This window comes from Stomoxys calcitrans, chromosome 3 (genome assembly GCF_963082655.1).
Source record: "Stomoxys calcitrans chromosome 3, idStoCalc2.1, whole genome shotgun sequence".
In the NCBI taxonomy this organism is placed as follows: Eukaryota; Metazoa; Arthropoda; class Insecta; order Diptera; family Muscidae; genus Stomoxys; species Stomoxys calcitrans.
The window spans coordinates 188,224,981-188,237,876 of record NC_081554.1 but is presented as its reverse complement, the minus strand read 5'-3'; the positions used below and the strand labels follow the sequence as shown (position 1 = coordinate 188,237,876).

At 35.7% G+C, this 12,896-nt stretch overlaps 3 protein-coding genes across 3 annotated transcripts in view; 2 read left to right on the top strand and 1 right to left on the bottom strand.

Moving 5' to 3' along the window:
* LOC106081380 (uncharacterized) overlaps positions 1–12,896 on the bottom strand; it is a 78,556-nt gene that overhangs the window by 13,486 nt on the left and 52,174 nt on the right. The window lies entirely within an intron of this gene.
* Positions 1,070–3,560, top strand: LOC106081382 (putative nuclease HARBI1). Its single transcript, XM_013243293.2, has 5 exons — positions 1,070–1,486; positions 1,555–1,735; positions 2,755–2,896; positions 2,968–3,112; positions 3,182–3,560. The coding sequence occupies exons 1-5, from the start codon at positions 1,086–1,088 to the stop codon at positions 3,516–3,518; spliced, it is 1,206 nt and encodes a 401-aa protein (XP_013098747.2). The 5' UTR covers positions 1,070–1,085; the 3' UTR covers positions 3,519–3,560.
* Positions 5,219–7,829, top strand: LOC106081384 (nuclear transcription factor Y subunit beta). Its single transcript, XM_013243295.2, has 3 exons — positions 5,219–5,417; positions 5,470–5,786; positions 7,638–7,829. Exons 1-3 carry the CDS (start codon positions 5,351–5,353, stop codon positions 7,716–7,718), a joined length of 465 nt encoding a protein of 154 aa, XP_013098749.1. The 5' UTR covers positions 5,219–5,350; the 3' UTR covers positions 7,719–7,829.

Sequence of the window (12,896 nt, the reverse complement as noted above, 5' to 3'; positions counted from 1 at the left end):
TTTAATTTTTGTCAGTACATGGCATTGTGGATATCAACATGTTCTCTTTTTACATTCATTCTTTGTTTACGTTTCTTCCCTTTTAATGACATTTTTAATCGGCAATTTTGACATCCTTAATGATGTTCATGGGACCTATCCACTTTATGGCGCAAGTGATAATTGACAGTATAATAATCTGACGCATCTCATTGGGTCAGTCACAGTTACGTCGCCAAGGGTCTTAGATTCTGTCATCCTTGCTTCCAATGTACCTAGGTATGATTGCATGGCTGAATTATTTTAAAGGTTGTCTCATTTTTACAACAACAAAATGGTGAAATCGCCATCTTTCCATTAAGGTGATCGACATTTTGCCAAGGCGAAACAATTATAGGTGGTCTCAATTGTACAAGAACCACAAAACATATGGTGCAATCCGCCATGTTGTCATCAAGCTGATTGACGTTTTGCCAACACACACAAAGAAATTTGTGTGAGTGTGTGTTTACGTGTGCGTACATGAGCAGATAATACGCGAGAAATAAGATAACAACAAAGAGAATGCAAACAAAAATCTCTTAACTTAATACCGTCAAACCTGACTGGCTGTTAGCAGCTGTTCGTGCGAGACCACCTTTTTAAATCCGCCTTGGTTTATTTCTAGAACCACTGGGATATTTGCAGTCCAATCAAAGTAGTTTCGTTGGGGGTAGATTTTTGTTGTTGTGCTAATGATACTACCTCTTAATTGTACCATGACTCTGGATAATGGAACCCTGAATGTAGACCACCCATTTCGATGTGCCATGTAAACTTCGCATTAAACTCGTAAGTTTATGCGGCATTATTAGTACTAAAATATGGCAATCTTCAATTTCATCTTAAATGCCGTTAGATTTTTTACTTAGTTTCACACACACACACAAAGTATCTGCAGATCTGCGATCTGTGCATTGCGTGAACGTAAAAGAAGGCAAATGCCATTCAGGCGGACAAATCTTATTAGTCTTTGCCATTTGTTATTTCCATATCGTTAAGTGGTCCCTGGACCTGATCTGCTTTGGTATAGTAATCCAGTGGCTGTTTTTTTTTTTGCTTCAAATATGAATATGGATTTCGATGCTCAACAATTGTTAGATCAAATGATGAATGGTCAACAATTTCTTCCAGACTTTTGTGGCTACAATTTCGTTTTATTGGACGAGCAAGTTGAAGATATTATGCTTAAAACCAGTGATGATTTCTTTCGCCATTGTTTTGGGCTGGAAAAATTAATGGTTCGTTGTTTGATCATGGAGCTCCATAAAAGAACATATGATCAAAATGAAAATGGATTGTGTTTTGATATGAGTGTGCTGGTCACTCTGTCATATCTTATGGGCAACATGGATTTGCTGCTTCAAATGGAGGAATTTCAAAGCTACTATTCCTCGGCGACTGTAAAAAGATGTGTAAAAAGTATTTGTCAGACTATTGTTTATTTTCTTAGTCCCTATTACGTTAGGTATGTGTATACATGTCTTTAATCATTGATATGTACTAAGTTGAAATTGCTTAATTTTATCCCTCTAGATTTCCTAGATCCCAAAAAGAATTGGATTCAAATAAAAAAGAATTTTTAAGTAAATTTGGTATTTCCGGTGTAGTAGGCGTTTTGGATTGCCATCATGTGCGTCTTATGAATGTACCCAAATATGAAGAGGATTTGTATTTGAATAAATATAGCCAAGGGCCCACGCTGACAGTTCAATTGGTAAGTGAAGGATATTTTTTTTTTATTAATACTCAAATATATGCTATAAACAAATCAGCTCTATATATAAGAATCGACCCAGGTTTGTTGTTGTTCTAGCCACACTCTCATGTGGAGTTGGCGATCCTCGTCAAGCTCATGTGGGTGAACCAGCTCGTACCGATCCAAAGGAGCGATCGCCGCGGGAACAGGGTGGCCATTGGTTATTTAATGGCGCTAATTACTCATCTTGTCATATCGAGCATCATAGGCACCCAGTATTTGTACAAGAGCCGTTGCTGGCCGACCTCTCACTGAGACTCTCCGATTGATACCGCTGATTATCCGCGACTGCCGTTGCAGCTACTCGGTATGGAGCATTCCACTATCCGCAACCTGTAGACGCGCCTCTGGCAGCTAAGCTTCTCGCGAGGGCAATGAGCACCACACTGATCGGACCTCACTATTCCAGCCTTATGGTGCTCACAGCTTACCTTGCTCATGATTCATTAAAGCTCTTTGCATCTCCTAACCTGCGTATATTAGAAGATGCACAAGTGTAAACTTAACATTTGGCGAGACCAGAGTCTTCGGCGCCTGGTGAAGCCCCATATGGCAGGCGCTACTGCATTGACGACATGTTCAGCAAAACAAGCAAAGAGGTACTTCCCCGTTGCTACGCCGTATCCGCAGCCAAAGTTTAAAACACACCAGTTTTCCAACTCTAAGAGCGATCGACCATGACATCGTCTGTCTCGTTGCACTCCTCGTTTAGGAGATCGGTACCGACCCTATACCTTCTTGATAATTTTGGAGAGGGCACAGCTGCCCCGTGCCATTAGATATCGGTGGGAAAGAATCGGCCTAACCAACGACGTGGACATCCTGTGCACTAATGTGCTTTAACTATGCACGATAATTGATTAGAACATTTCGTAGTTTTTTTTTTTGTAAATGCTTTAAAATTTATTTGAATTCAGTATTTGCCGAATTCTGGTATTAGTATTGGCTTGAATTTTGTTTAAAATCCTCTCTTCCAGATAAGTGATAAAAACCATCGTTTTTTGGATGTCAATGCAAGATTTTCTGGTTCAACGCATGCCAGTTATATATGGGATCGCAGCCATATAAACAGCATGCTTAAAAATTTTCAAAAGCAAGATTCATTTACTTGGCTGCTTGGTAAGTCACTGTTTTTTATCCGTTAAGATTTTTGTAATCTTTTTTTTAACAAATTTAATTTCAACAAAAAGCCGATCGTAAATATCGTTCAAATGAATGTCTAGTTATTCCCTATCGAAAGCCTGTCGATAAGTTACAAGAATCTGTTAATTTCGCTATGAAGGAAACACTATATGGGGGATTGAAATCTTTTGCCATACTGAAAGCTCGTTTTAGGTAGGATCTCAAATACATATATATAAACCAATAGTTGAAAGAATGTGGTTTATTAATTTGCATTTTTAGATGCCTTGACACAGCTTTACCATTTGATCATGCAAATGCTTGCAATGTTATCACTGCTTGTGTCACCTTGCACAACTTTCTAATGGAAAAAGGACAAAATGTAGAGCATAATTTAGCGTATAATGTTATGAAAGAAACACACTTTCGAAATTCTAGTTATCCCGAAGAGTTATCACCAAAAGCCATGGAAAATCGAAAATTTATAGGGAATTTTATGTGCAACAATTCCATACAAATATTATACAAAATTCGTAAAGAAACAAATTTGAGTTTTGTCGGTGCACCGCCTATCATAGCACCACCCCCTATGATAAACACATATGAGATGGCATATTAAATGAATGTTTAGTGGATTTATTTCATGTGCATGTTTATGGTATTTTTTATGTTTTTTTAATGTATTTTTTTTATATTTCTCAATAGAATTACAAATTCTATCGAAATTAATGAATTAATGTTATGTGATTTTTTTTTTGTTTATTAATTTATGTCCTATTTATGTCTCAGTAGAATAATATATTCTATTGTATTTACTTTCAAAGGAACTATCTACATATATTTTAATATTATTCAAAAATATTATTCCTAAGGTCTGCAAGATCTTTAGAATGATAATGGCATTTGCTATTCACTAGTTCGTTACCAGCATTTAATTTTTAAAGTTATCGTTTCAAGTTTCGACTACATTTTTTGCTAAACTCAAATGTAATTTTTTGTTCTGTTAAAAGTCTATTTTTTATTTTATGTCTCATTTTATGGTACTTGTCTGAAGAAAAATGTTTTTATTTTCATTTTAAAAACAAATTAATAATACTCTTAATAATATTTTTTTTTATAAATAAACACTTTTGAAAAGTGATAACATGGTTGCAAAATTCTGTTTTTATAATAAATAAGGCAGTAAAGAATGTTTATTAAATTTGCAATTTGTAAATTTAAAAGTCATGAAAGCGATCGTATACGACAAAGACATACGGCCAGCTTGGTCTTGGTTGGCATGTCAAATGCATCATTTTTTCTTCGGAGCAATTCCTCGTTTTGTTCCTTCGTAAATAGAAAATTAATTTGCAAATTATTACGAAATTACAATCAATTGTATTGAAAAAGTTTGTGAAATATAAAAATTATCTTTATCTTTATTTTTTATTTAACGGAAAAATTGCAAAATGTAAACATCATTAGAAAAGAAGACCAAGCAGTTTGACCATCCTGTACAAATCCTAAAATCTTTGGTTTTATGGCTCAATCATCTGTTTTCACCTTATAAAATCAGCTGACGTGAGCCATAAATCCGTATTAAAAAATCATTGTGAATGAGTTTTCTTTAATTGAATTGGGTATACAACCAAGGTGGATTTAATAAGGTGGTCTCACGCGAACGGCTGTTAACATCCGGCCACGTTTCACAGTAATAAGATGTCATATTTTTGTTTGCATTCTCTTTGTTGTATCTCCTTTCTCGCATATTCTCCGCACACACGCACACGTTTACACACCCGCATACAAATTTATAAGCTTTTTATTAACACTTTAGTGGATAAAGCGCCCTAGCACAGTTTATTCAAGAAAATGTATATTTTTAGAATTAAATGAAGACCAATAAGATATTCCAGGATTCACCAACAGTGAATCCTGAAGATATTCTAAATAATATTATTTTAATTTTTAGAGAGAGTCCTTTATAAAACCCGATTACACTGCTCATTAAATCCGGATTTAAGGCTCTCGTTAGCTGATTTTATAAAGGGAAAACAGATGATCGAGCCATTAAATCCGGATTTAAGAAGCAGTGTAGACGGAGTTTAAAAGACGTTTTTTTTACCGCAAGTAATGGTGAAATGTCCTACTGAATGAAATTAGCAAGTTTATCTGGTTTAGAATCTGTTATCTATAAAATATAAATGCCGAAAGATATCGCGAAAAGCCAATATAGTACCAACCTTTATGTTGCAACATTTTACCTTCTATTAGGGTACCCTGGTTATTGCAAAAGACTATTTTAACATCCCTGTTCATTACACACAGAGAGGAGTCATTGAGTAAAAACAACCCAAACAAACATCTGTCATCACAGAAAAAACAAGTGGAAAACCACTAACAAACATTTTAAACAAAAAACTTTGTTAATAACATTTTACATTAGTGGGGGTCTCGATAAATAATCATATAATGTCATCTACCAACGATTCACAACAGTACGAGTATATGAAACGTGAGGATGAAGAAATGTCAGCGGGTAAGTTATTCTAACCATTTTCAGCCAGCCCGTAATTTCCATGTTCTTCCAGACGAAGACTCCGATAATCGACAAAATCCTAATGCTTATATGCTTAGGGAACAGGATCGCTTTTTACCCATATGTAATATTATTAAAATTATGAAAATACCTGTACCGGAAAATGGCAAAATAGCAAAGGATGCCCGCGAATGCATACAAGAATGTGTATCTGAGTTTATATCCTTCATTACATCGGAGGCAATAGAACGCAGCATGTCGGAGAATCGCAAAACAGTGAATGGTGATGATTTGCTTTATGCATTTGCCACATTGGGTTTTGACAATTATGTGGAACCCTTGGGCGTGTATTTGCATAAGTTTAGAGAGGTAAGTAAATAATGCGATTAAGTGTGACAAAGGTGCGTTTCACGGAAGAACATGAACAAAGATTATTCCCCTGTGGAAATGGTACAGATTATGGCCAAAACTAAAAACACTGGCAAAGGTTGAGGTGGCATCCCCTGTCCAAAGAAGGATATAATTAGGCCAATTTGGTAAATTCAAATGAAAGTCGGTTATGGAAATTTAAGTTTTGCAACCAAAAAGCTAATTCCAGGCTTGTGGTGGCAAAACTTAAATTTCATACACCATTTTCATTTGGATTTTAGTTTAAATGCTACAAATTAACGGGCTGTAAACTATAGACCTGACAGGCAGAAAGTTAGAGAATAATACTATGTTACCGATGATCCTCCACTTTTTGTGATATTTTCCCGTGGTCAAATTAGCTTGCTCTCTCCCCTTCGGAAAAAATCATGTATTATACCTATCACAGGCAAACATAAAGCATATTTTATTTAAGTCTAATATTTTGAAGTATGAAGAATTATTTATTTCTTAAAAGTAATACAAAAGCCTCCTCGGCAAAAAACGTATTACAACGATATATACTAAATATCCTAAATAAACATTAAAAAGTTAAATACTTCACAGTTATAAAAAGATGTAAGATTCTTAGCCTAATTCATTTTTATTGACTCCCCGGCCATAACAAGATTATGCGAAAATTAAAACGGTTGGACTTTTAAACAAGCCCCATGTTAGCAATACGAAAAGATTCAAGCAACAACACTAAGTTTGATCTGTAAAAAAAGAAGTTAATACGTTATAAGCGAAAAACATTATTCGAGTGTGAAAAACTCTTAGCTCTGCGGGCAATACATTTCAACACCTGGTCACACGAATACAGAATGATCTTTCGAAAACAGACCTAAATATATGGGGCAAGTTTATCTGAGTACTCCTAATCGAGCGAGAAAAATTAAAGTATCTACGCAGGGTTACCGGTGTTCCACTTTTTATAACTTTGTAAAAGAATAAAATATTTCATAGATCAATATAACGGTCAAAAGAAGTTCCCAAAAAGGTTTTGACGTACCCTGAAATGTGATCTCGAACACGTACATTATATATTGGGTTGCGGATATATTGGATAATTGCGGATTTTTCATATAGTCGCCGATGAGAAATTTTTTCACAGCTTATGACTCTGTAATTGGATTCTTTCTTCTGTCAGTTATCAGCTGTAACTTTTAGCTTGCTTTAGAAAAAAAGTGTAAAAAAAGTATTTGATTAAAGTTCAAGATAAAGTTTTATTAAAAATGCATTTACTTTCTTTTAAAAAATCCGCATTTACTTTTTGGGCAACCCAATACAAGCCTAGCCAATGCATTCATCACCCGTTTCAGTTTTAGAAGGTTATAGTCAAACGTTCCTGACGTTATCTCCAAGCCATATAAAAGCTGAGGCATTCACAGAGCGTGAGCATGTCTGATTTTCACCCACAAAGGGAAATAAATACTTGCAGAATACAACCGAAGCAAAATACCATAAACACGAGAATGGAGAAAGTCAATATGACAACCGCATTTAAGGTCGTTATCAATCACTATCCCCAAACATTTAATCCTATCAACCAAATTTACTCTACTCTTTGATATTTACCCCACAAAAATATCAAATCCAGGCTGCGTCTGGGATCCAAACTGTAATGCCTTAGTTTTTGAAGGGTTGATAGAAAGCGAGTAAAGGCTAGTTCATAACAAGATTCGTCCTATAGAAGCATATTCGTCTCCAAAATATTGCTAAAACCACGATCCGCACTAAAAAGAAGATATATATATTGTGCAAAAAGGAAGGTTTCACACAAGTTAATTTTATTTTCTTTTCTTTATTCAGGCTACAAAATGTGATCGTAATTTATTAAATGAAAATTCTGTGCTGCAAGATGACACTCCCAGTGATGTTCGTAAGACCTGAAGATGCCCTCTTTTTAAAGTAATTGATTATTTTTTATTCTGTCATCTTTTGATTTCTTTTTCGCATTTATGATTTTACAATATAAATACATATATGTATAAGAAAACAAAATTTTGTATTTATTACTTAGCCAACCAAAAGTATAAAACTTTTGAGTTTTTATGATTGCATTTAAAAATTTAATAAAAGAAATAGTTGGAAAAACACATAATTTTTATGGTCTTGTAACAATCAGATCTATTAGTATAGAACTGAGAAGAAGCTGGCCTAGTAACGCAACCCCCACATGCAAGTATGTTTTGGGTTTTTCAATAAGAGCGCTACAAAAGGTTTTTAAAAAAATTGTTGTGGATATCAATGAAATTCTTTATTTCTGTCAAAGTACGTTCGATGCCATGGATCGCAACTCGACTACAGTTGCGTTACCAGGAGACAAAACCACGAATTTGTAGAAAAGTACGTAATTCAATACGAAAATTAAAATTTCTCTAACTAATTTGGCCTCTGGCAACGCAACTCAAGTTGGGTTGCCATCCATAATCGACCCCGCATGGCCACCACGGGCACGCTTGCGGAAGCAAAGACGCTGAATCCAATATTCGACGTTTTTCAAGCACGAAGTTCACCAATCGCGCTGACTAGCTGGCGTAGCCCCACAGGAAATAGTCTAACTGCGTCAAATCGCACGACCGAGGCGGCCAATCGACAGGACCAACTTGACCCGATGAAGTCCTTCATCGGCAAGGGCTGCCGCCTCAGTGTACAACACACTGCTACAACAACAACAACCATTTCGTGAGATAAGAAATTCTCCAAACTTGATTTCCAATAAATTGACTGTGACATTCGATGTGTGGCTTGTGGCGCCGTACTGTTGGAACCACATGTCCTCTAAGTCCATACCATCCAATTGGGCCCAGAAATATTCCCCCTCATCCGGTTGGCAATGGCGTAGTCGAATTACGCAATTTTTACAAAATGGTATTATGGCACGTAAATCGAATTAGACTGTCAAATTTGACGAATACGATCGATATATAAGTTAACTGCATTCTAAAATACATAACAACTGTTTGTCGCAACAGTATGGAACGTACTTTTATATTATTATTTTTATTTACCACAATATTTTTCTATCATCAAACTGTCGAAGGCGAATAAGTTAGAGAATAACACAAAAGTTGGAATTCGCCTTCGACTACGACTGCTGTCGATTTTCGCCTTCGACAACGGGAATAAGGGTGATTGTGTTATCATTGAACGGTAGCGACTTCCGTTCACAGTAACGTGCCGGAAGAAGTACGGCCCAATAACACCAACGGCCCATAAACTGCACCAAACCGTAATTTTTTGGGGATGTAATGATGACTAATGGAGTGAGTACATGTGGATTGCTTTCTGACCATAACGCATATTTTGCTTATTGACGAAGCCATTCAGGTAGGACGATTATGATAGGCGTAAATTGAACGTAGCGTTCTTAACGTTGAGACCACTTACTCCGAATTTCGGTAGTAAATTTTTAATAATTTCGACTCGTTGTTGGGTCGTATATCCTTCCATCATGAAATGGCAAAACTTACTAAAGAAAAATGCCAAAAGAGAGGCAAAAAATAACGCGTCGTTTGCTGTCCCTATCGGTTGTTGTTGTTGTAGCAGTATGTTGTACACCGAGGCGGCAGGCCTTGCCGATGAGGGATACCATCAGGTTAATCCCGTACGTACAACCGCTTTAATGGGTGTACTTTTGTAGCGTCTGCATGAATGTTTTTTAGACCTGCTTGATTTAGGTTCTCTCTTGCAGCGCTGAACCTTTCGCTCTAGATCATATTGGGTTGCCCAAAAATAATTGCGCATTTTTCATATAGTCGGCGTTGACAAATTTTTTCACAGCTTGTGACTCTGTAATTGCATTCTTTCTTCTGTCAGTTATCAGCTGTTACTTTTAGCTTGCTTTAGAAAAAAAGTGTAAAAAAGTATATTTGATTAAAGTTCATTCTAAGTTTCATTAAAAATGCATTTACTTTCTTTTAAAAAATCCGCAATTACTTTTTGGGCAACCCAATATATATCTACCTTAAGGCTTCTGGGCGGTGAATACCTATCCACAAAATGATGATTTGCATGGTCTCGGCAATAACAGCCCAGAAGGTATTGCTTAGACAGCATGTAGTTATGTCTTCGCACGGGTAAGATCTTTGTCTCCCGATGGAGGTGGTCCACGTGATAACTGAGGAGACAGCCCGTCGCAGTACGGAGGGCGATATTCTGATAGATCTGTATATTATGCCACTGCGTGTCACATCGTGACACCACCGTGGCGCAGACAAACCCATAGCAGCCGGTTGTACGTACCGGAGTGACCCGATGAAGTCCTTCATCGGCAAGGGCTGCCACCTCAGTGTACAACACACAACAATAATAACAACCGTGGCGCAAAGGTTAGCATGTCAGCCTTAGGGCGTCAAATGGGTTATTTGATCCGTTATGACAATATTGGACTCAAGTGAAAAGTATTTGAGAGTAAAAAACGAATTTTGGAGCCAAGTGTTTTGGGGTACGCCCTAAAGAACCCCCTAAACTAAACTTCATTACCGTTAGGAATAAAGAACGAATTTGATATTTATTTCCAGCGCAAAGAGCCGGTGGCCGCCCCAGCCCCAAAACAACCTCCAAACGGTTCATATTTACCGGCCATGGCAATATGGGGCTCAAATTAAAGGGATTTGGAAGTGCAGCACAAATTTGATATCCATAATTGAAAAAGCACTTCTCATTACCCTAATTTTTAAAAACACCAGAAACCGAGCAGGGCCAAACTTCTCACACATCAATGAGTGCTTTCCGATTCAATTTTGAACTCAATGATTAGGTAGCTTTTTTATAGCCGAGTCCGAACGGCGTCCCGCAGAGCGACAACTCTTTGGGGAAAATTTTTTAAATGACCATTCATGGCATTATGCCACCCGAATGTCGCCACCGCTTTGTCCGATGTTCTCGCCAGGATTCGAACGCGTTAAGCGTCATAGGCTACAATGGCACGAATTCGATATCCACATTCAGGGCGAAGTGTGCCCACCCAAAAAAGATATTAGAGAGTTAAAGAAGGCGCAGCGGAGCGGGCCCGGTTCGGCTAGTGAGCCTATAAAAGGAGCATTTTTCATCCTATTACAATGAAATTTGGCACAGCTCTGGCACCCTTCTAAACCACTTTGTTGAATCTCGTTGAGATCGGACCATATTTGGATATAGCTGACATATAGACTGATTTCCCGATATGCAGTATTGAGACCATAAAAGGTGAGTTTTGATAGACCTCTACAACTATTTGTTAAATATCCTCCAGATTGGGCCATATACCCATCGTCCATCTCTACAGATGCCATGATCGCACAATCATCCTCAAACGATACGATCTCAATGCCGTCTGGAAGGGATGGAATAGAGGATTGGTAGAGGTGAAACACTGCCGTAGATATCACCCCGCTTTCGGGAAACTCCCTGTTTAACTTATATATATAAGGTTATGCAGCTCTATAAGGATGTCAAGGTAGAATTCTACGCTTATAATCGGATTTTGAAAATCTTCCCATAATGATCAGGAAAGTAGTGCCTCCAGTGTATTGGCTACTGGCGAGAGAATACCATTCTTTTTGAAATTGTCTCAGGTGAGAGAGCATATGCCTCATATATAGTAAGGGTGATAAAGAGAATGTGATAACAGAACAAAGTGAAAGTGAAAGATCCGAAAAAGCAGAAAAACTCATTGTTTTATATTTTTAATATTTTATTTATTTTGTTTTATATTATATATCTTTTGTGATTTGAGATATATATATATATATGTATGTATGAATGTTCGTTTTTTGTATGTAATAATTCCATTGCATGTTAAATTAAAATTTCTCATCTTAATTTCTAAAAACATAGATTCGATTATTTATATTTTAATTTTCAATTTATATATTTTTTCAAGTTCTTATACAATATATACGACGGTATGGTATGACTATATATTTATGTATATGTTGCAATTGTATTATATTAATATATTTATATATGTATCTGTATGATGATATTTTCTAAAAAGCTTTTTTACTATTGTAATCTATGAATATATATATTTTTTTGTATGTATGTATAAAGGAAGTATGACATTTTTTTTCTGTATATGGGGAAAATCATCATCATCATGGTGTTGTTGTGGGGAGGTAAATATTTTGTGAGTTCTTAAACAATTTTTAATCTCCTAGAATTATTGTTTTTTGTTTTGTTTTCCTTGTTGGAAAATGTTATAAATGGGAAAAAATAAGGGTTTTTCATAATATTTATGATAAAAAATTTTATTCATATTTTTTGTAAGGAACATATAATTCTAATCGTATTATTACAACAAAAAAACTTAAAAAATTATTTAAAGAACATACAAAATTATAATTAAGTTTACTCTTAGTAGAAAAGGGGAAGGTTCGTCGGCTGTTCATCTGTCAAAAGTAAAAATCTACTTAATGCTGTAGAAAACGAATTGAGTTTTAAATTGATTTTTAAGATAAGAATTTAGTATTTGCTTTCGATTTCAAATTCAGATTTTCTGCGATTTTTCAAATTGTTTTTTTTTTTAATTGCTTTTTTAACTTTTTCATGGCTCATTTACATTAGCTTTTAAGTAGGCAAAAATATTTTGTTTTGGTACCAAACGAAATGTATCTATGCATCTTTATTGATCTATATCTCTCTTTATAATATTTTTAACATTTATTGTGCTCTCTTTAATTTTGTTTTTGTAGATGCTCTAAAAGCTTGCTTTAATGCTACCATATGGTGCGTTTATAAGTTCGAACCATATGTTTAAAGGGAGGACTATGCCCCACATTCATAGATGCTTGTATTCCTTAGATCTATATTTATAATTTGTTTTTTAGTTGTATTTGGGGTATTCTGTGGTAAAGCGTACAGTTTGAATTTTTTGATATTTTCTCTAATATGTATAAGTTGTTATAAATATGACGATTATATTGAATTTGTTTTATTGTTAAAGCCTAGTACTGACTTCATTCCCAGCGAAAATGCCTATTAAATTATTGCGAAATCCGACGGACTCATTTCTTTATCAGCACACAAACCAAGGCGGATTTTAAAAGGTGGTCTCATGCGAACAGCTGTTAACAGCCGGCCAGG

Excerpts from the sequence above, each read along its gene's own strand:
- LOC106081382 (XM_013243293.2), top strand. The coding sequence starts at position 1,086 with ATGAATATGGATTTCGATGCTCAACAATTGTTAGATCAAATGATGAAT. Across the intron at positions 2,897-2,967 it reads TTCATTTACTTGGCTGCTTG|CCGATCGTAAATATCGTTCA; the intron begins GTAAGTCACTGT and ends TTCAACAAAAAG. Across the intron at positions 3,113-3,181 it reads ATACTGAAAGCTCGTTTTAG|ATGCCTTGACACAGCTTTAC; the intron begins GTAGGATCTCAA and ends TTGCATTTTTAG.
- LOC106081384 (XM_013243295.2), top strand. The coding sequence starts at position 5,351 with ATGTCATCTACCAACGATTCACAACAGTACGAGTATATGAAACGTGAG. Across the intron at positions 5,418-5,469 it reads GGATGAAGAAATGTCAGCGG|ACGAAGACTCCGATAATCGA; the intron begins GTAAGTTATTCT and ends ATGTTCTTCCAG. Across the intron at positions 5,787-7,637 it reads ATTTGCATAAGTTTAGAGAG|GCTACAAAATGTGATCGTAA; the intron begins GTAAGTAAATAA and ends TTCTTTATTCAG.